Source organism: Brachyhypopomus gauderio, chromosome 8 (genome assembly GCF_052324685.1).
Source record: "Brachyhypopomus gauderio isolate BG-103 chromosome 8, BGAUD_0.2, whole genome shotgun sequence".
Classification (NCBI taxonomy): domain Eukaryota; kingdom Metazoa; phylum Chordata; class Actinopteri; order Gymnotiformes; family Hypopomidae; genus Brachyhypopomus; species Brachyhypopomus gauderio.
The window spans coordinates 20,534,075-20,556,535 of NC_135218.1; the positions used below are offsets into that span (position 1 = coordinate 20,534,075).

At 42.4% G+C, this 22,461-nt stretch overlaps 1 protein-coding gene across 4 annotated transcripts in view; it reads left to right on the top strand.

Moving 5' to 3' along the window:
• abcc4 (ATP binding cassette subfamily C member 4 (PEL blood group)) overlaps positions 1-21,116 on the top strand; it is a 36,740-nt gene extending 15,624 nt beyond the window's left edge. For 3 of the 4 annotated variants that reach the window (XM_077015286.1, XM_077015289.1, XM_077015290.1), the window contains 28 exons: positions 3-123; positions 298-522; positions 805-894; positions 2,071-2,234; positions 2,583-2,708; positions 3,553-3,802; positions 5,279-5,386; positions 5,477-5,566; positions 5,701-5,892; positions 6,004-6,098; positions 6,671-6,757; positions 7,294-7,390; positions 7,832-8,032; positions 8,563-8,700; positions 8,797-8,834; positions 8,947-9,062; positions 9,226-9,372; positions 13,922-14,001; positions 15,173-15,323; positions 15,430-15,549; positions 15,651-15,761; positions 16,131-16,231; positions 16,360-16,551; positions 16,681-16,926; positions 17,488-17,660; positions 17,843-17,948; positions 18,871-19,005; positions 19,934-21,116. In XM_077015286.1, coding sequence (XP_076871401.1) covers positions 3-123; positions 298-522; positions 805-894; positions 2,071-2,234; positions 2,583-2,708; positions 3,553-3,802; positions 5,279-5,386; positions 5,477-5,566; positions 5,701-5,892; positions 6,004-6,098; positions 6,671-6,757; positions 7,294-7,390; positions 7,832-8,032; positions 8,563-8,700; positions 8,797-8,834; positions 8,947-9,062; positions 9,226-9,372; positions 13,922-14,001; positions 15,173-15,323; positions 15,430-15,549; positions 15,651-15,761; positions 16,131-16,231; positions 16,360-16,551; positions 16,681-16,926; positions 17,488-17,660; positions 17,843-17,948; positions 18,871-19,005; positions 19,934-20,023 — 3,790 coding nt within the window. In that variant the 3' untranslated portion in view covers positions 20,024-21,116. Of the gene's footprint in view, positions 1-2; positions 124-297; positions 523-804; positions 895-2,070; positions 2,235-2,582; positions 2,709-3,552; positions 3,803-5,278; positions 5,387-5,476; positions 5,567-5,700; positions 5,893-6,003; positions 6,099-6,670; positions 6,758-7,293; positions 7,391-7,831; positions 8,033-8,562; positions 8,701-8,796; positions 8,835-8,946; positions 9,063-9,225; positions 9,373-13,921; positions 14,002-15,172; positions 15,324-15,429; positions 15,550-15,650; positions 15,762-16,130; positions 16,232-16,359; positions 16,552-16,680; positions 16,927-17,487; positions 17,661-17,842; positions 17,949-18,870; positions 19,006-19,933 lie in introns of those variants that run through there. The other variant, XR_013132862.1, reaches the window with a different exon arrangement.
• The last annotated feature ends 1,345 nt before the right edge of the window (positions 21,117-22,461 follow it).

Below are 22,461 nucleotides of genomic sequence, written 5' to 3' on the forward strand. Positions count from 1 at the left end.
AGTTACTGGGACCATGAAGTGCAGATTGCAAACAAAGAACTCAGAGCTCCTAAACTCACCAAAGCTATTATCAAGTGCTACTGGAAGTCTTATGCCATTTTGGGTATTTTCACCCTTATTGAGGTACATAGACTTTTCTAGACTTGACCCTCAAGACTTAACATACTCTCAAGATTTAATCTCTGTCCTGTTCAAAGCCAATTAAAAGTGATCATCATGAGTAAATACTGTAAATCACAGGAATAATGTAAAAAAAATTAACAGTGTCTCCATTACTCTCTGACTCCTTCTTTACAGGAGGTAATTAAATTGGTGCAGACAGTATTTCTGGGCAAGCTGATTCAGTACTTTGAGATCTATGACCCTGATAACATGGGTGCACTGTATGAGGCGTATGGGTATGCAGCTGGTGTCTCCGTCTCCTCCCTGCTTCTGGCCTTATTACACCACCTCTACTTCTACCACGTCCAGAGAGCTGGCATGAAGATCAGAATCGCCATGTGCCATATGATCTACAAGAAGGTTTGGATGTACTAAATGCCCTCTCATCAGTCAGTCTTGATGCCCATCAAATGGTTAGTTCCAGGGTTGCACATTTTGATGGAGCAAACTATGAATAAAGTAATACATTAACCCTAACCCTAGATATTATGGTAGCATTGTATCATGAACGAGTGACCGGCTCGTTAAGTTAGTTTTGTACAGTTCATTGAATATTATCAGATTATTCTTGTCCTTACTTTCCTTGTTCTAGATTTCACATTTACTGCTTTGAAACATTATGAAAATATTTCCTTGCCTCAGGCTTTGAGCCTTAGCAGCATTGCTATGGGACAGACCACCACTGGACAGATCGTTAACCTGCTGTCTAATGATGTCAACAAATTTGATGAGGTATGTGATTTCCAGAACTGGTAATTCTTTTTTATTCTTTTTCTTATTATTTTTCTCAGCAACACTCTGCCAAAGGTTAAAGCCAAAGTCAGATTTACTCATATCACATCCCTTTATCCACTTGTAACCTAGAGCGATTATAAGGTCGCTCACGCATTCAGTGAGAATAGCGAGATTTATTAGGGGCAAATCCATAATCAGGGTCATAAGGACCTTCCAAGATCAGTTTACCGATCTGTTCCAGATCATACGAGTAACAGAAGACATGACAAACCGAGAACACAAGGTAAAAGCTTAAACATGATCAACAGATACAAACAGAGGATACAAAACCAAACCACAGCATAGATTAACAAACCATGCTAGGACAACAGACAAAGGCACCGTACCACTGGGCTAGGTTAAACAGGAAACACGACAGACGCTAAGGCAAATACAGTGGTTACAATAAGGAGGGGTGTAACACTAAAGTAGGAGGTGTGTGACAACTGAAACCAAAACAAAGGCACATGGAAGCTGAAAACCTGATGGACCTGATTGGAGCCAAATGTGACCACACCTGTGTAGTTTCTGAGAGGAAAGGCTGATCGCTATTCCAGGCAGGTTATTTCAACAAAGCATGATGCACAGTGAAATCAGGGAGCCTGGTATTCCTAAGCATGCACTTTGACTTTCTGCCTTTATTCGTGGTGCACATGCCTATAAATTCCACGAATTAAAATTTGATGGTGAGATTGGCAAGATGGCTTACAGCATAACTTGTAGGGAGGCTGTATTGACAACAATCTACCGTACTGGTTTTGCTACATTCTGTAGAGGTCAGTTTAAGTCAACACTGTGTTGTATCTGATGGAATAAATTGTCCTATGAGGTTGTACAAGACTGTATGGATATTTCTTTTTAGAGTTTAGTAGTTCTTACCTTGCTGCTTCAGCCAACATGCCCATGTAAATACTTCTGATCTGAAGAGCAAAGTAATGGGTGATTTTCTTATTGATCTCTTTTTAGGTGTTGTGCTCAGATTTGTTCTTGGGTTGTGGACTCTTTATTTACATATTTCAACATCTGCTCAACCAAAGTGTTAAAGTGTCTATGAATTCATAGCATCACACCAGTATCTTCCAGTCTTATACCTACATGGACTTACTCAAAATTAATAAGAGCTACTTTTCTCAGGTTACAATTTTCCTGCACTTCTTGTGGGTGGGACCTTTACAAGCTGCAGCTGTTATTGGCCTTCTGTGGCAAGAGATTGGACCAGCATGTCTGGCGGGTATGGCAGTGCTCATCTTTCTAATGCCACTACAGACCCTATTTGGACGGCTTTTCGCCAAATTCAGGTATATAACAATGTGCTTTCACATGTGCACACTGTGATATCAGTGATCACATATATGTTGAACTGTTAAAAGGCAGTTAATGGACAATGTGGTGAGATGTGTAACGAGCACACACACATTTCTATACTTATCTGTGTGAAAATTTGTCCCAGCGTCTAAAAATGGATTGTACTCTTGTTGCACCATGAAGGCAAATACTAAACCACATTTACTACCCCTAGCTTTTGTAAATGTTTTTTTGTGGGCAACTATTAGGTTAACTTGGGATGAGGGGAAAGAAATTTTAGAGAACTCCAGTTTACCACTATGACGGAGCACTTGTATGGCATCTCTCTCTCTCTCTCTCAGGAGTAAGACAGCAGCTTTTACTGACAACAGAATACGCACAATGAGTGAGGTAGTGTCTGGAATTCGCATCATTAAAATGTATGCCTGGGAAAAGCCCTTCATGGTCTTGGTCAATGAAGTCAGACGGTAAGGATCATTCACTCTCTCTGCTCTCCCTGATATTGAGTGAAAACCGATTTGACAATGGTTAGCATTTTGTTATGTTGACTTTTCATGAAAAGTGTGGTTATTCATGTTCTTTGTAACATATCACCATTCTATATGATACCAGTGTGAGAGAAGATTTATTGCAAGCAAGTGGCTTATTACATATCGTAAAGGTTAAGTCACTTGTGGTGATAAGGGTTTATGGTTGCTGGTCAGGTGATCTCCATGTTTTTCCCCACAAACTCTACTGACCCTCTTACTGTACACACAGATCCACAAGCATGTAATCTGCTGCCAACAGATCACTGCTCGTTCCTCTCTTTAGCCTCTGCAGATGGCCAATCTAATAATATCCAGCTAGGAGACATAGCCTTGATTTATCTGCCTCTGTTAACATGCTTATGGCCTTGTATCTTTCTCTTGTACTGCCCGCATGTCTTTAGTTGCATTTTCAGATTAACCAGGCAATTGTCTAAATCTATGATAGGATTGTTCAGTGTTGTATAAAGTAGTTTGGTTACAGAGTTACTATACATGGTGACAGAGGTCAAGGATGTTTCCTGATTTTGGCCTTAAGGCAGCACTAAGAGAAGAGGAAAAGCAGTCTTTACCATATTCTGGTATTAATGCATGTAGTTTAATGAGTTTGAGATGAAGTGGTGTATATTTATGAAAAGATTTCTTGTTTGCTTGCTGACATTTACCCCTGGCACGTTAATGTGATTTTTTGGCATGCTGCGATCGTGGCATGGCTGTGATGGTGCAACCCATTGTGCATTGTGCCATTCTCATGACTGTATGGCATGCTCCCACCTGCTTACAGGAAGGAGATATCCAAGGTCATGAGCAGCTCGTACCTGCGTGGACTGAACATGGCCTCCTTCTTTGTGGCGAGCAAGATCATCCTGTTTGTGACATTCACCGTGTACGTGCTGGCAGGCAACACGATTTCAGCTAGCCGCGTGTTTGTGGCCGTGTCGCTGTATGCCGCCGTCCGCCTTACTGTGACACTCTTCTTCCCAGCCGCCATTGAGAAGGTGTCTGAGGCCGGTGTCAGCATCCGCAGAATAAAGGTACCATTCCGAGCATGACATCTATGTACATACCAGAATCCTGCTTTTATGGCGTTCAGTCTCAGTGTAAAATTATTCACAAGATTTTATACCTCTGCTATAATTTTAATAATATATTGAACCAAACGTGCATTTTCATCTTTGCAACTAAGTGTCCACAATATTTAACTGAACTTTCATTGAGTTCCACCTCTGTACAAATGACTTTGAGGTATCTATAGTGTGTGTCAGTATAATAATATAAGATGCTTCATTTTACTGAGTTAGTCTTGACTCTGCTTTGAATATCCAGCAAGGGACAATAGGGGTTATGCAACAGTAATGTAATTTGACCCTTAAAGTTTATATTACTTCGAGTTTATAATGAAAATTGAAATTCATTTTTCCTAACCTTAACTGAGACACACATACTGCTTCATTTATCATTTGGCTGAATATTTCTCTTTCTCTCATTACCCAGTAAATTTTTGTGGTAGCTGGGTTGTTTCATGATCAGTGTGCACATGTGTGTATCTGTTTGAAGAGAGTAGAGGGGGTCTCAGTCAGAGAAGAGGGGTGTCTCAGTCAGCTAGTGGTGGTTGGGGGTGGGGGGGGTGCTACTTCAATACCAATGGTGCTGAAGGTGGTGCTACTTCAGTACCAACTTCAGTACCAATGTTGGAAAGCATTCAATGGGTTTTTGTTTAAGTGACTTTCAGAGATTTTTACATTGCCCCTGGGTTTTGTGAAACCAAATTGTGTGCTAATCATAAAGGCAATCAAATGTGTTAATTCCCCCAAACAAGGAGTGCTTACACTTTGAGCTGAAGCTTAGTTGCTTTCTCACTTTGTCTATGTAGTAATACTGCATCTGAAATGTTATTACTATATGGCACCTTTCAAGGTACCGAAGGACACTATAAAAGATTTCAGAGTACATAACATGTTGAGTTACAATGGTTCAGACTAGATGCAATAAAAGCATAGATAAAGATCTTGACTACAGAGCAAGAAAAATAATGTTCTTGCAGTTGAAGTAGAGACTTATATAGACAAGTCAATAGTTGGCAGGGCAGAAGACCTCAGGCCAGGGCAGACCAGAGTAGAAGAGCACAAAATGAAATCTGGAATATCTGGAGTAGCAAGAGTGTGTTGATCAATTTGTAGGTGCAATTATAATTTCAGAATAATTACTATTTAAAAAATCTTGCACATTTAAATATCAGCCAAGCTTCTGATCAGTGCAGCAGGTGGGATTCTGGGTTTGTGCAGACAGATTTGTACATCATCTACATAGCAGTGAAACTGGAGGCCATGATGTCAGATGATATTGCCAAGTGGTCATGCATAGATGATGATGAAAAGTAAAGGGCCAAGAACTGAACCTTTGAGAACACCATGTGACTGGTGGGAAGGATCAGACCTAAACCTGCCCAGAAAAACAAACTGCTGCCTGTCTGTGAGATATGATCTAGCTGTGATCTGTTGGGTTCGCAGAAGTTCCTCTTGCTGGATGAGCTTGTCAAAACCAATCTACCATTGCCTCAAGAGGAGAGAAAGGATGCATCAGTGGAAATCCAAGATCTTTTCTGCTACTGGGACAAGGTGAATACAACATCTCTCACTGTGTGTAACACGCCTGTGTTTTTTACTCAGTACAGTGGTTTATAATGCATGGTGCTTCCCTCTTGACAGAGTTTAGATGCACCTACACTGCAGAATTTGTCGTTCACTGTGAATACAGGCCAGCTGCTTGCTGTAATTGGCCCAGTTGGGTCTGGTAAGGTCAGTGAAATCACTACATGTTCTCTCTTCTTCTGATTGGACGACTAGATTAATTTTCTCCTTGCCAGAGTGACCAAAACTCAAAACTCACAATTGCTCGATATGCTCTGTGGCGTATCTTTGCTGCCCCATAGTCCTCTCTTCTTAGTACTATTCTGGGAGAGCTGCCCCAGGATAAAGGTGTGGTGAAAGTGAAGGGGGAGCTGACCTATGCATCCCAGCAGCCATGGGTGTTCCCAGGGACCATCCGCAGCAACATCCTCTTTGGGAAGGAGCTGAAGACACAGAGATATGAGAAAGTTCTGAGGGCCTGTGCTCTAAAAAGGGTATGATCACTACCTGAGATTTGTCCACTTGCTCATGTAGTAAATGTGGTAGTAAACCGGAGCCAGGGGTGGGTAGTGTTGTAGACTTCCCACTCTTCTCATGTACTGCAGGACATGGAACTGCTGCCTGAGGGAGATCTGACTCTCATTGGGGACAGAGGGGCAACTCTCAGTGGTGGACAGAAAGCCCGAGTTAACCTGGCCAGGTGATTTAAATGGAAAATTCCACAGAAAAACATATTCATCAAAACGGTCTCCTTGTGTTCCATTGATTAACCAATATGTTGTATATTGTCTGATATAGTGTATTTGTTTATTTTGGTCATTATGAGATTTGAATGAGTGAGCTGAGAATACACAGAAGATGCATACCAATATAAATGAGTAATATTGCTAGCATGATACAACTAGTTAGCTAGCTTAGCTGCATTCCTTGCAGGAACTGACTTGCAGGAAGAGATCATTTATCAGTACCGAATAATTCCATTGCTATATAGTTAGGAATTTCAGAGTATGAATATGAGCATGAGTAGTCATTACCTTATTTGTATCTTCACATTAAAGGGTAAATGCAGTTCAAAGGTGTATAAAAAAGCTCTCCTATTAATTGTCCCATGACAACATCCTAGCAAAGTGTGTAATATTCTATGTGTAATGTTGAAGAGATTTAACAGAATATCTCGTTTTGTACAGTCCAGAAATCAAAAATTTCTCCTGATTGCTGGTTAGGGGTTAATATTGTTGTGTGTGGGTGTCTGCAACAATGCATTTTTCATAGGGCTGTATATCAAGATGCTGATATTTACCTGCTTGATGACCCCCTGAGTGCAGTGGATGCAGAGGTGGGAAGACATTTATTTGATCAGTAAGTTTGTCTGTTTATTTCAGTGACATTCCTTAAAAGTACTATAATGCAAAGCATTGTAACAGTACCACTTTAACAGTACATGTATTTTAAAAGATGGCCATATACATTTTGGATTTTTTTTACATATACTCTTTAGGATAATGGCTTATTTTTTATAATCTTATTTTTATTGTGTATCTACATTAAAACATTTTGTGAATTTTAAAATTCTCCAAAGAACTCCTGTATTTTGGTTTTCTCTCCTTTTGGTCTTGGTTGCTGTAGTGAGATTTTGGAATTGTGTTCCCTGCTTTCATTTCTCTCTACAGTGGTCTGATTTCCTGTTTGAGCTGCTCTCAGTGTGATGTTCCTGTGACACAATTGCCTTGCTTTTCCTGCCTGTTCTTGTGCCGACCATTTTAAAACTTGCTTTTCCTTATGTTGACGCCCCATTTAAAACTGTATGCAACCCAAATGGATTCCATGTTACCTGTTTTGCATTAGTGGGCCTAAAATCTATGTACAGATGCTACATTTCACCTGTGCACTTGCAGATGCATCTGTGGCATTTTGAAGAAGAAACCGAGGATCCTGGTCACCCACCAGCTGCAGTACCTGAAAGCAGCTGATTACATCCTGGTTTTGAAAGAGGTGAGTGTTCGCAGGTCGCCTGCTCCACATTCCTGGAATGCCATACTATGGGAATCCACTCGTCCCGCCAACTTTAAAACACTGAACTAATAATACTCCCAGAGAGCAATGGGTGTAGACTCTCTGGATTGTCCAGGTGTAGTGTTTAGTTGCACCCCAGCGTGGTCTTAGCCTAGCCGAGGTTTCAGTGTGTGTAAACATCTTAAATTATAAATGATGGATGCCAGCTAAATTAAACATGTATTGCATTCTCTGTATCTCTGTAATCCCACCCGCCCCACTTACCCTGATCATGGCCTAGTTTGCGTGTAAACATCTTTCTAAGTTTTTATCTCTTCTCTCTGTCTCTCTGGTGTAGGTGATGTTGATGTGGAAAGTTTGCAGTCACAAGCTTTAACCATTTCCATGACAAGTTAGAATGATTTCACATATTTCCCTCAGGGTCAGATAGTAGCGCAGGGCACGTACCCTGAGCTGCTGTGTTCAGGTGTGGACTTTACCTCTCTGCTGAAGACGGATGAGGATGAGGAGCAGGCCGGAGGAGCTGGAGAGCCCTCACGCAGCCGAACCTTTTCTCAGAACTCCGTGCGCTCACGCACCTCTTCAGTGCTGTCTGTAAATGATGACGCAGACCAGCTGCCAGTATGTTTACTTGATTCTAATTGGCTCCTTCAAACACTCATAACCTGTTGTAACAAGAAGAATGTGTGTGCCAATTGTGCCATCTTGTGGTAACTTCTGTTATTTAGCTCAGTGAGTTTGGTTTAATGAGAAGAATTCACTTTAATGTACATTTAAGTGAAAATACATTCTGTAAAATTTATTAGTTCACAGCGTAATGTCAAACTATGGTACAAGAGGGCTGGAGTCCAGCATCGTTATGGTGACTTGCCTATTTTAAGGTAATACCTTAAAAAGCAATCACCAAACATTGCTGGATCCTCCAGGACCAGATATTGACATCCTAGTGTTAGTTACAAAGTAAGCACCTCATTGTCAGAAAATGCAAATGAATCGAATGCAGAACTTCGTATGGCTCTTGTCTCATTTAAGACTGTTAACGATTCACTGGAAACTATCCTGTTTTTGGCAGTCCCTCCCCTGTTGTCCATCCCGAAATATGCATTTGCATGAAATAAGCATTTCCATTTGTGTCATCTTGTCATCGCCAGGCAGAATCTGCCCAGATGATGGCGGAGGAGAGCCGGTCGGACGGCACCATTGGCATGCGCCTGTATCTGAAATACTTCAGGGCTGGTGCCAGCGTGCTCCTGCTCGTAGTCCTTGTAGCGCTCAATCTGCTGGCGGAGGTGCATCCAGCTGCGTGAACCCGCCCTCACCTCACTCGCTCTGTCCGTCGTGTGTGCTGGTGCTGTGCTGAGCTAACGTTGTGTTTTGATTCACAGACTGCGTACATTCTTCAAGACTGGTGGCTTGCATACTGGTAAGTGACTTACTGAAAATATCAAAGCATCAAATTTTGCATACCATCATCTGCAGAATAGAAGAATGCTATCTAGATGTTTCTGCAGTGATTACATGATCTGTATTAACAGGGCTGGAGAGCAGGAAAAGCTGGATGTGATCAACCGTAATCTCACCTTCATCAACAGAACGAACACCAGCCACAGTGTACAGCTCCCCCTTGACTTCTACCTGGGCGTTTACTCAGGTACATGGGTTTGGCTAGACACAAACACTTTTTTTATTTTTAAATAGTAAAATAATAAATATCACATTTTCATTTCTATTTTGTAATGCATTAACAAAATAGGCTAACGTGCTCCGTTTTAAAATCTGGAGTGTAATTCTTACACAAAGTTCTTCTCCATCAGGTTTGACGGTGGCCACCATTATCTTTGGCTTCGTTCGCAGTCTGCTGATGTTCAACACTCTGGTGTGTTCTGCACAGACACTCCACAACCGCATGTTCAGCAGTATCCTGAGGACACCGGTCCGCTTCTTTGACATCAATCCAGTTGGTGAGTCTGGGAAACGTGCTGGAACACTCCCTCCTTCCTAAAGATCAACATCATCTATAGCAGGGATGTCAAAGTCAAATACACCGAGGGCCAAAAAAACAAATTTGCTACAAGCCGAGGGCCGGACTGGTTCAATGTTTATTAAAACATATTGTGGCAAAGCCAAGAAGGAGGTCGGATGCGGGTAGCTCATTTTCATGTAGTTTATTTAGAAACCAACAGTGCAGTCTTTTTGCTCTTTTAGCTGCACTGAGGACGCACCAAGTACACACATACACACTCGTGTCTACCCTCTTACTGACTCGTCAGAGACGGTGAGCCCGAACGTATGACTCGCAGAGCATCATGGGAGTCGTGAATACTCCGCCTCTTTAACTACACCCACCCAACACAGAACAACAACAATAACAAACCCTTGCTACGCTACAATATTAAAATGATTGCACATAGCCTATTGAACCAAGACCTAACACAGTGTATATTATTTAATGCTTAAATGAATAAAGCAATATTTTCTTATGGATCTGTCAGTAATTTCAAGTGAAAATATTTTTCAACAAGCAAACATGAATAAAGTAATAAAGGTTTGAAAAGTGCTGGAATTTAAGCTAAAGTACTTGAAAATGCTTGAAATTGTAACTACTTCGTTTCACAACAAATAGCTATCTGACTGAACAGTTCTCTTTTATTACATTAACAAATACGAGCCTCTTGTAATTCCAGGACGAAACATGAGAGAACGTGAAGACGTTAATATTGGGCGTTTTGAAAATAAACAACCATTAAATAATGTGAATAAAAAGCTAATTATTTAGAATCATTTCGAGTATATGTATAAATATTTAACTTAATTAAGTTTAACGTGCTGGGAAATATTGAAATGGACCTTGAAAGTGACGTACAAGTGCTTGAATTCCACCTTATAAAGGTGTATGAACCCTGCAAACATGACTTTGTTCATTGCGCTGAGGCGCGGCGCGCAAAGTACAAAATTCGAGAGACGCACGACCTCGCGAATCGACAGCGCGCGAGACGCTCGCGCACTAGCTGAGCCACTGCGATTACGTTATTTTCGCCGCGCTGACCCTCGTTGCTTGTGCGCGCTGCAGTGACTTCGCGGGCTACCGTTGCATTGTGGGGAATGTAGTGTTTGTGCGTGCAAAACACCAGCGGGCGGCTGTGGCCTGCGGGCCGGTTCTAACAGTAATTAAATATCATCCAGGGGGCCATAGATAATCAATTCACGGGCCGGATCTGGCCCGCGGGCCTTGACTTTGACATATGTGATCTATAGTCTTCATAATTTGAAAATTAATAAGAGTATTGATTGTCCAGAAGAGGGCAGCATAGACTGGGCTGTGTGTGTGTGTGTGCGTGCACAAGTGTGAAATAATGAGAGATTGAGAGAGAGAGAGAGGATTCTTATCTACTATTCTGAACAAAAACTGGTTACACCTGCTGAAAGTTCAGAAGCTCTTTGATTGTGCAGCTGATGGAGGTCTGAAATGTCCTTATACATGTGGGCACTTGTACTAAAATGTTTTACTACGTCCTACAGCTTGTATGCACATAATCAGCAACAATGATGTAGTCTGGAATTCAACTGATGGTTGAAATTAGGGAGGCCCAATTTGTGCAAAGAATAAATTCCACATGCCACTTCACTACCACTAATTCTGCTCCTGGAGTGGAGGCCAATGTGAGCTTCTGCTGTCATGGGCCATCAACCTCAAGGTTCAATGGTTCTGTGTCTTCTGTGTTCAGAATTGCTTTTCTGCTCCCCGTGTTGTAAAGAACAGTTGTTTGAGTCAGTCATCCTGCCCGTGTGAACCAGCGTGGCCATTCTCCTCTGACCTCTCTCGACGTCTTTCTACCGGTGGAACTGATGTTCGTTTTTCTCACCATTCTGTGTAAACTCTATAGGCACTGAGTGTGAAAATCCCAGGAGAACAAGTTTCTGAAATACTCAAAGCTGTCTAACAATGACACTTGCATAACATTTTTTTTAATGTGCATGTGTACCTTTTAAATGACCCCTTAGCTAATGCAGTCTCTGTGAGTATTCTAGTCAGTCACTGGCAACAGCAGACTGCTTGCAAACCCTATATTGTGTTCTGTAAGATTTTTATATATATTTTTTAAAGGAGCTTCAGGGTAGTTGGAATTCACATTTCACATTAAATGTATTCTTTTTTTTTTTATACTTATTATGCTGACAGCTTCAACTAGCAGCTTCAGTTGTATGTCAAAGATAGGCAGTGTGCAGTGACTTTGTTTATGTGTGTCCATGGTTTTAAATGGACAGAGTTGGTTTCAGCAGCTCCTTTAGTTCTATAGTAGCATTTACAACTGTGACATTTTCATTCCTTTTCTGCTAGGTATTAGAATGTAGGCTGTATTAGAATTCGATCAAGAGGAGAGTAGAAGTTCATTACTATCTCTAATCATTACTTGAATTGTCAATTGCAAAAGTGAAATCTTTACTTTAGATTATATTGATTTAGAATATTACTGCTATTAGTTTCATAATCATGGGGGAAAAAAAGGTTGTGCTACTTTCCTCTCTTGTAGATAGATAATAAAGAAGAAACCTAAATCCCCCACTTCAACAAAAGAAATGTTATTTTTTTGTGAATGTGTGTCATTTAAAGATAAGTCTTTTTATTGCTATCATGGTATCACTCTGTCTTGAACTGGCATTCTGCCACTGTAAATAAATGGAGTGTTGCCACAAGAGTTACACGGCAGAGAGTAAACTCTTTAATGTGTCACAGACCCCGATTTCCACACCTCCTTGATCGAGGGCCAACACAAAGAAGAAGCCGGGGTGATTCAGTCTTAATAGCGTTTACTTTAGATTCTGTTGTTTGCTCTGTGGAGTTGAGTCCACACGGCGTGTGTCCAGAGCTTTAGAGAACATGGGAACCGCTTCAGCTCCGGCGCCTGGCAAACGGCTCGCGTGAAAGCGCCGTGGGCAGGTGTGTGAGGAGGCGTTAACCAGAGCAAACACCTGGCCCCGGGCCTGTCGGACCACTCTCTTTCTCCTCTTATCTGTAGAACGAGGCCGTGGGTCGATAAGCAATTTTTAGGAAAATCTGAACACAACAGTAGAGAAAGCCTTTATAATGCTTCCATGGTTTAATTAATGTGCCTTGCTCTTTAGAGTTGTCTAGATAAGATGTTATTTATGAGTGGCTGTGTTGAGTTATGGTTTCTGAACTCAAACACACTCATTAAAAGTAGGTTAATAATGCTAAAGGCCGAAATGTCATGCACCTAATTTAGCACATACTGTGTTGACATTAGTTAATGGATCTTTTATTTTGAGAAAAAGCAGTTTTAAACGGTTTCTGTGGATAGCTCTAAGCTTATATAAAATTTTGGGCACCTAGAGCCTTGGCTTTGAATCTTTCTTCAGTGAAGAGGAGGATCACTATGGCTGGTCACTGACTTTACATACTCTGTGTTAGAGTACCCAGAACTTTGAACTCACCTGCATGGGTTCGTTGTCGCTGCTACTGATGTAGTCACATGGTACCCGAGCACGGCTGCCGATCATGGAGGCGCTGCCTGCTGTTCCCTGGGAGACGGGACCTGATGGGGCTGCCTTTGTACTGCCTGACACTTTGAACACTAATTGCTCAAAATTTGAATATTTCAGATAGAAAATAAATCTTAGTTTTGTTTTCTGCCTCTGAAGACCAAAAGGCTGTGACCTGTGGTTCTATTTCTATTTAAAGTCTTAATAGCCTTTATAGTTTTATGGTTTTCGAGATGGTAGTTTTCAGAGGTGGAGTCCATTACTTTGGCTGCATTATCAGTAGTGGGTACTCTAACATTAACACAGGGCCTGAAAGAAAGCTTATAAAACAGTTTTGATTAGTCTGGGAAGAGGAGTTGACCCATTAACTCAACATCTCCCTGCATAGCAGATGCTTCACGGCATGATCTGCATCCTCTCTTTTGTTCATCATTGTTTGTGAACGGAGAACAGCCCCATGCACAGATGATCTTTTCCTTAGAAACAAAGCCCGAGTTAGTCACGACGATACGTGATTGTTGATCCTTTTCGGATGCTTTGCAAGGTGGTTGATGAATGTGTTTCAAATGAATGGAATGAGCTGTTTCAACCCCAGATGAATGCCAGAACACAGTATATTGTTAGTGTCCGTAGTCCTTCCACAATGATGACCTTAAATGTTGTGCTGCTTTTCCTCACCTAGTGAGCAGGAATGAATTAAAATTTTTGCTTTGAATCCATTGTTTAGTGTTGATCAGATTGTTCTGTGGGTTAAAGGGCCTTTACTGCAGGCAATATTATACTACTTGTGATAAGATAAAATTGAAAATAATTCCTGCAATTAACACTGCTCTAAATAACACCAGACCTCATTTTTAAGCTACCTGTTTTATCTTATTGTTTTCCTCCCTAACACAGGAGAACAGCAGTGTGGATATCAGACTTAGATAATTAGTGATGGCTAGATAAAAGTCTTTGTTGCTGGTTTTGAAAGAGAAGAGCTAACTAACTTTCTCCTGTTTTCTCTAGGAAGAATCCTAAACCGCTTCTCCAAGGACATTGGTCATGTAGACTCCTTAATGCCCTGGACTTTTGTGGACTTTATTGAAGTAAGCTGTGGTGTGTGGGTGTGTTTGAAAATGTAGCTGGCAGCAATGCTAAATTTCCTATCACTCGTGATGCAAAATAAATTTCTGCTCATTCTGTTAAGCACTTTAACCACAGTAGATCGACTTTTCCCCTTGTAACAGCATTGTGTGTGTGTGTGTGTGTGTGTGTGTGTGTGTGTGTGTGTGTGTGCACGCACCCAAGACAAACGCCACTTCATGTCCACGAAGTGCCATTGTTTGATACTTGACAGACTAAATAAAAAAAGCACAATGGTCTTCCATTAAAGCGTTTTTCATTTTGTCAGGAACGGGGATCCTTCCTTTTCTCTCTTGGTGGCCGGCACACTGAAAGGATTCTAACATCTTGACCATTGTCACTCAGTCTTTCAGTGGCCTTTCCCACTGTCTCCTTCTCACTATTAGCTACTGTGGTGATTTTAAGCAAAGTCATGGAGTCTATAGACAATAAGTGAAGGCCTCTAGCCGTCCACATAGATCGAAGGGCTTTGAGTTTTATTTTTTGTCTATGGTTGGACCCACTGCTCTCAAATGCCTGGGCCCACATAAACACGGTCTACTCCCCTTCTAAAGTCATTTGTCACCCATTTTGTCAAAAGAATGACCCCTGTCTTGGCTCATTAGGTCCAACTAGAAATAGCTGTCCCATCTTTCCTGTGCCACACAGAGAGTGCGCATTTCACTTTTGTCACCCTTAGCAGCATGGACATCAGTGCAGATGTTTTACCCAGGCCAATAGCTTGGAGTTGCAGCTTTGAGGGGGAAAGACTTCTTAACTTGCCATATGGACCTTTTTTTGAGAGTTGTCATGCCATCAGCAAACGTTTTCAATGGCCAACTAGTAAAGACCACCAAGCTAGGAAAGAAAATCCTTTGTCCATTTTTGGTGTGCCACAACATAGTCATCATGACATCAGTTACACTATGCCCATGATTGCATGTTTAGAGGAAAGGAGAAAGACTTTTGAGGATTTGAAAACCAGGGATGTGCCTGTGTTGCATGCGTACTCTCAGAAAATGTCAAGTCATGGCTAAGATAATGGGGATGTGTAGGTGGCACTATTGCAGGTGAAAGCTGTTCAGCAGTTCTTCAGAGTCCAATTCTGTAGTTCACCACCATGACAAAGAACTTACGGTGTCTGTCTCGCTCCAGGTGTTTTTGCAGATTTTAGGTGTCATCGCTGTGGCAACATCAGTCATTCCCTGGATCCTGATCCCTGTGCTGCCCCTTCTCATAGTCTTTCTGTTCTTGCGACGCTACTTCCTACAGACCTCTCGTGATATCAAACGTCTTGAATCTACTAGTGAGTGTTTTCAGCTGACTATAATGAGGCATTATGCTGTCATAGCTGAATATGACGATGTTTTAATGTAGCCATAGCTTGGTTAAAATGTTGCTTGTGTCTGTAGCCCGGAGCCCTGTGTTCTCCCACTTATCATCCTCCCTGCAAGGCCTGTGGACCATCCGTGCCTTCAAGGCTGAAGAAAGGTTTCAGAAAACCTTTGATGCTCATCAGGATCTGCACTCAGGTTTGGTGACCTGGACGTCCTGTGGTGTGAATACACTGTTTCGTTCTGCAGCTTTTGGCTCAAATCTGATCCAGTCTAATCTGGAAATTGTGTCCATACAGAGGCTTGGTTCCTGTTCCTGACCACATCACGTTGGCTGGCAGTACGCCTGGACGGCATGTGTTCCATTTTCGTCAGTGTAACAGCGTTTGGATGCCTGCTGCTGAGAGACGGTAGTTAAAATCATCACTAGTGTAGAACAGACCTCATTTAAAAGTTTTAGGGTTGGATGTTTTACATTTTTCCAAATAGCCATTTGAACTGATTTAAAACTTGCAGCAAGACATACCACTGTGGGCCTTGTGGACACAGCTTAAAAGCACTGTGGAAAGTCCGGCATGGCTAAGGTTCATCCATGTCTAGAGTAGTGTTGTAACCAGTCAGTTATCGTGTGTGTGTGTGTGTGTGTGTGTGTGTGTGTGTGTGTGTGTGTGTGTGTGTGTGTGTGTGTGTGTGTGTGTGTGTGTGTGTGTGTGTGTGTGTGTAAATGATACTGTACACATGTATTGTATTCACATGCCACTCTGTCCTGTGTCTATGAGATCTGGAAGCTGGTTCCGTGGGCCTGGCCCTGTCTTACGCCGTCACCCTGATGGGCATGTTTCAGTGGGGGGTCCGACAGAGTGCAGAGGTGGAGAACATGGTAGGAGCTTCCTTTGCCTCTTTACCACTGGCCTCCAGGAACACTCCTAGGCTGTCAGTGGTTTTATATTTGTCACACTAATCCCTCCCCCTCCCCATATGGTGTTTTGTTTTACTGTGTATGTCCAGATGACATCAGTAGAGCGGGTGGTGGAGTACACGGAGCTGGAGGATGAAGCACCATGGGAAACACAGCTACACCCGCCTCCTGATTGGCCAAACCAGGGCTTGATCACATTTGATCAGGTCAATTTTTCCTACGGTCCTGATGGACCTGTGGTCCTAAAAAACATGACCGCAATATTCAGACCCAGAGAGAAGGTGAGTGGAACACAGCAATGCCAGTTATCATAAGCTTATCATTAGTGCATTTCGAATCTATCAGACTTCGTGTTGATCCAAATCCTTTGTTTATCACTAGCTTATCATCTTGTCTGTTGCATTGGTAAGGTCGGTATTGTGGGTAGGACTGGCGCGGGGAAGAGCTCTCTGATCTCAGCGCTGTTCCGCCTGGCAGAACCAGAGGGCAAGATCTATGTGGACGGCGTACTGACCTCTCAAATTGGCCTCCACGACCTCCGCCAAAAGATGTCCATCATTCCGCAGGATCCAGTTTTATTTACTGGCACCATGAGAAAGAACCTGGACCCCTTTAAGCAGCATTCAGACGAGGATCTGTGGAAGGCTTTGGAGGAGGTGTACACACACACACACACACACACACAGTGCTTGCACAGACACAGCAGGTCTATACCGGTCTTTAGTGTGTGTACGCATATGTGGGGCGAAACGTTCGTGCCATAACACACATGCTAACCGTAGCGTGGAACCTGTAAACACTAGCTCATTTACCTCAGGTTGCATAGTAAACCTTTTGCTACGATTTTTGCATATAGTCTTTGCTTACGTGTTGTTCCTTAAAACCCATTAGTTTGAGCGGATTAAGCTGTTATAGGTTGTTTATATAAATACACACCCGGTTTAGCAACCACTCACGTTGGGACTCAGGTCCCTGCCTTTATTGCATAGGACGTCAGGCAGGGTGTTACATAAGTTTGACAAACTTTATATATAGAAGTACAGTGATCCAAATACAAACATGTTCCACAAGACTAATATGCATGTGCTGTCATACTCTGGACTCAAATTTGGACCTTGAACTTTGACTACATACGTGTAATTAAAGAAATAGTCCATTCATATGTGCTCCCAAAGTCCAGCTCAAATTCGTATGTTTATGTGCATACATACACACAGGTCCAGCTGAAGCCAGTGGTGGAGGAGTTGCCCAATAAGCTAGAGGCAGTTTTGGCTGAATCTGGTTCCAACTTCAGTGTTGGCCAGCGACAGCTCGTATGTTTGGCCAGGGCCATCCTGAGGAAGAACCGCATCCTCATCATCGATGAGGCCACAGCTAATGTAGACCCCAGGTGCGAGACTCTGTATTTTACACTTCATCTCTTCACCTCAGCCGTCATTCTTGCCCAGCTGTAATGTCTCTCTGGAAAATACAGAGTGAACTGTGCAGTACCTGGTGGGCTATAGAAATAACACGTCTCATTCACCTGTGTCTTAGCTTGGGGCACTGTGGTTGTGTGTCTGCACTTTACAGAACAGATGAGCTCATTCAGAAGACCATTCGGGAGAAGTTCCAGGAGTGCACAGTCCTCACCATCGCCCACAGGCTGAACACGATCATAGACAGTGACCGCATACTGGTGTGTGGCACTGTCTCCAGCCTCGTTGCAAGGGTCATACGTTGTACACCACACAGGCTTATCTGAGGTTTCGCACATAACAGCACAATATATCTCACTGGATCTCCTAGAGCAGAGACACAGTTGTGGCAGTTCACTAGTATAAAAACATTATTATTATTATTATAGCTTTATTACTGCTTTTCTTTGGAAACCTTAACATGCATGCTTGTTTACATTAATGTTTTCATGTGCAGCATTTATCAGAAAATACAAAACTTACAAAAGTTGCACTTTGTCATATACTATTCATATTGTAAGTGTCATATACTACGTTTTTATCCCATCAGTTGGTTTCCCCGGCACTTCATGTTGCAAGATGTCATCTAGATATGCATGTCTATAGGTCTATAGGTCTAGATATGCATGTCTATAGGTCGGCTGACGGTGTGAGTGGACAGAGAAAAGAGACATTTTTCCCCCAATAGTGATGTTTGTGGGTATAGAGGAGGCAAATCAGTTGGATAAGTTGGATAAACTGCACAATGGATAAGAATCACGATATGAAGTATCTTGTGACATACTGGCTTATTCTACTTTGTCATTTCTCTCCTCTGTGGTCAATTTAGTATTCCATGCAGTGGAACTGTATGATTAGCTAAACCACAACACACCCCTCCACCTGAACAACTCAAATCTCGCATAATGACTATTTACCTCACACACACGCCTACTTGACTGATGCTATTACAGCTTACTGGCTTACCAACTGTTGTAATTATTGCTAGTCATGGTCTGAAGGGCAGTGTTGGGGTGGAAAAGTAATGGTGGGCAAAACCTGTACGATGAGATTATGCTAACTCTAGATGAGTAGCACATTTTATGTACAGAATGCTTAGAGGTTCTTTGTTGAAGCAACTGACAGAAGGTTTGATACTTGCAGGTTCTTGATGCTGGCCAGATCCATGAGTATGATGAGCCCCATGTTCTGCTGCAGAACAAGGAAGGAATATTGTACAAGATGGTGCAGCAGTCGGGGAGGGCGGAGGCAGCCTCCCTAATACAGCAGGCAAAACAGGTACACGGGGCAGTTCTCACACTCATTCACAGAAATGTATTCACACTGTGACTCGAGTTAATCCCTTCTCACACAGCCCATGCTGTGACGTTCACACACACACACACACACACACACACACACACACACACACACACACACACACACACACACACACACACACACACACTGACCACAGGAGCCGTGTGCTGCTGTTGATCGCATGGCCTTCTCTGAGCTCTGCAGCGTGTTTTTTCTCCTCCTGTCCTGTTTGCTGGCCAGGCTGCATGTGCCAATGCCAGCAACGCTCCAAACGTAGTATTTCAAAGAGCCCCGGCCATTGTGCCTTTAGTCGGTATCAGTTTCTCCCTCTCCAGCGGTGAGCCGATGGGGGAGGGACATTGTAGGAGCCTTTTGCCCCCCTGCTCTCTCTCCGGATCAGGTTCCCCAGTGCGCCTCTCCCCGCTGAGCTCATTCAGGGAGTGGGCCCTGTGGAGCTGACCGGTGGGTTTTCAAACGCACATCACCTGATACCGCGCTGCTCCGTCTTTGTGTCCCGTGAATGTGAGCTCAATTGGGAGTATATCTGATAGGACGGCCAACTGTTTGTCGGTCGCCCCTTTGTGTCATCAGGGACTTTTTCTTTTCCATCCGAAAAAAAAAAGAAATAGAACGCCAGGTGTCTTTTTGTCTGTCGACTTCTTTCTCAGCCAATCAGTGTTCTTGGATACAATGTAAGGTTTTGATTTCTGCAAAATAATGATATTAAAGAAGGGGGAATTTTGCAGCCATTCGCTTGTCTATTGTGTGTGTTCTTGTGTTTGGAAGTGCTTTGTTGGCTGACAATGGAAATGAGAGATATGTTTCATCTCCCTCCAAGTCTTCTGAAAGGGCCTTGTGCATCTCCTTAGCCGCATACATTCACCTACACCCTCTCATCTGCCTGCAGGCTTATATGATCCGCAGCCGACCTGACCTGGCAAACGGTGTGCCCCCCAGCAAAGCCTCCAACCTGGTGATCTTCGAGACAGCACTTTAAGAGCCTAGAGCCAAGCTGCCCAAAGCACACAGCTACCTAGTTAGCCCACTGAGTCCCTCTGTGGAGCACAATGGGGTTGACTACTCTACCTAAAGCACTATCCAAAACCACTCAGGCTTAAAGACTAAAGGGTGAGCTTGACCAGATCAGGGTGATGCAGGGTGCACGCTGGAACTGCTGCAGACAGTAAAGGACAGGCACAGCATCACCTAAATGAAAGACTGCTCTGCACCTCTCCAGTACATTAAACAGTACTGTGTAAACAAGCACTGATCGCACTCTTACGAATGGTTTCAATCATCACTGTGCCCAAAAGAATTATGATATGAATGTCAAATATTGCATCATGTGCCTTATTGTTTCACGTTCGTTAGACATTTGTACAGATGTTGAATAGCAAAGATTCCAGGGAGTGGAGTTTCCTTGGTGCTATTAATAGTCTTCTTATGCCGGTGCCTTCAAACTCATGGCTATATCATTTGAAATATTCCTGGATGTTTTTTGTACTCTTGATAGAAACATTATTTATTACAGTTATTAATGTTGGAGTTACAATTATGTGCAGATATGACATTATTTTAGCCAAGACCAGTGAACCCTGTGATATTGTAATGAGTAAAATCTGTTTAGGCATGCGGTCCACAAACAAGACATTTCTATTGCCTAGTAAAACCCTCTAATGATTACTGTGGCCTTAACATGGAACGAAAGGGAAGCCCACAGTGTTGTATGTGGAGCTTGGACTCAGGGTGCCTTTTTTGGATATTTCCTATTTTCACCTTCATTGCAGTTACTTTGCAATTATTATCTCAGTTGATTCACTGCATTGGCACAGAGAACAATCCTTTCTTCAGTCAGTCGAATGTAGCCCAGTTATTATGAATGGATGTAATGGGGCATTTGAAATACTGTGCCTCTATCTGGATGTTTGTAGCACAGAATAATCTGACACCATCCAGTGTCCTTTATTAAACAATTTGAATTGCATGTAAGAATTTGCTTGCATAATTATATGTACATAGTTATGTATGCACATGAAAAATGAAAATGTATGTACTGAAAAATTATAAAAACTTGTAATCCTAAACTTAAATGGCTTGGCTTGATCACTGGAAAACGTTTATGAAAAGCCCATTCTGATAATGCGTTTTATTGAAAAATATTTTTTGATATTTAACATTTTTTTAAGAGATTCATCTTTATCCTATGACTCCTCTCCTATTTCTGCATACAGACTATGCCTATAGTAAAAATAAATGTTTTCACTTAACATGTACATCTCTGGTAGTGCAATTATCCAAGAGGAGTTTCATTCATGCCTGAACGGCTGCCATGATGTTCCATATCATGTCTACTGTTCTACCAGGTGGTGGTACTGTTATCATGTCTACTGTTCTACCAGGTGGTGGTACTGTTATCATATCTACTGTTCTACCAGGTGGTGGTACTGTTATCATATCTATCAATCAATCAATCAAATTTTATTTATATAGCGCTTTTTACAACAGTTGTTGTCACAAAGCAGCTTTACAAGTGCCGAGTCCTAGCCCCCAGTGAGCAAGCCAAAGGCGACAGTGGCAAGGAAAAACTCCCTAGTTTTTGCATGAGGAAGAAACCTTGAGAGGAACCAAGACTCAGGGGGGGAACCCATCCTCCTCTGGCCGACACCGGTCACCATGACAACAACAACAATTTAGACAGAAAGAAGAGAAAGAAAAGAAAAAAGATGTAATAATGTCCATCATGATGTATGCATCCGGTTAGGCAGGAGGTGGCTGGCCAAGGATGGATCGCTGGTCTCCTCATCTCATTATTCCTCAAGCAGGCGGGCAGCCATGTGGAGAAATGAAACAGGGAAAATTAGCTCTGTATGAGGACATATACAGGACAGGTAAAATTATAAACATTTCCGGAGTGTGGCAGCAACTCCGGCATTTAGTTAAATTATTACAGCCTAGCTAAAAAGGCAGAACCAGAAGGTAACATAGGCTTGGGGGCATTCTGAGACAATGGCATCCGTCCACTGCACTGTCAACAAACTTGAGTGACCACGAGCAGTGACAGGACGACAGCACCAGCGCCCCAGTCTACCATAAAACCCTTCATCTATGAACCCCTGGATCTGTACCTTTATCTAAGGGGGATATTCATTATCAAACGCTAAACTAAATAAGTGGGTTTTCAACCTAGACTTAAAGATTGTGACTGTGTCGGAGTCCCGGACACATTTAGGAAGATTATTCCAAAGCTGGGGGGCCTTACAAGAAAAGGCTCTTCCCCCTGCTGTTACCTTATTAATTTTTGGAACTAATAAAAAACCAGCACCCTGTGATCTTAGTGGGCGTGGGGGTTCGTAATAGGAAATAAGTTCCTGAAGGTACTCAGGAGCAAGCCCGTGCAATGCTTTATAAGTTAATAAAAGAATTTTAAAGTCAATA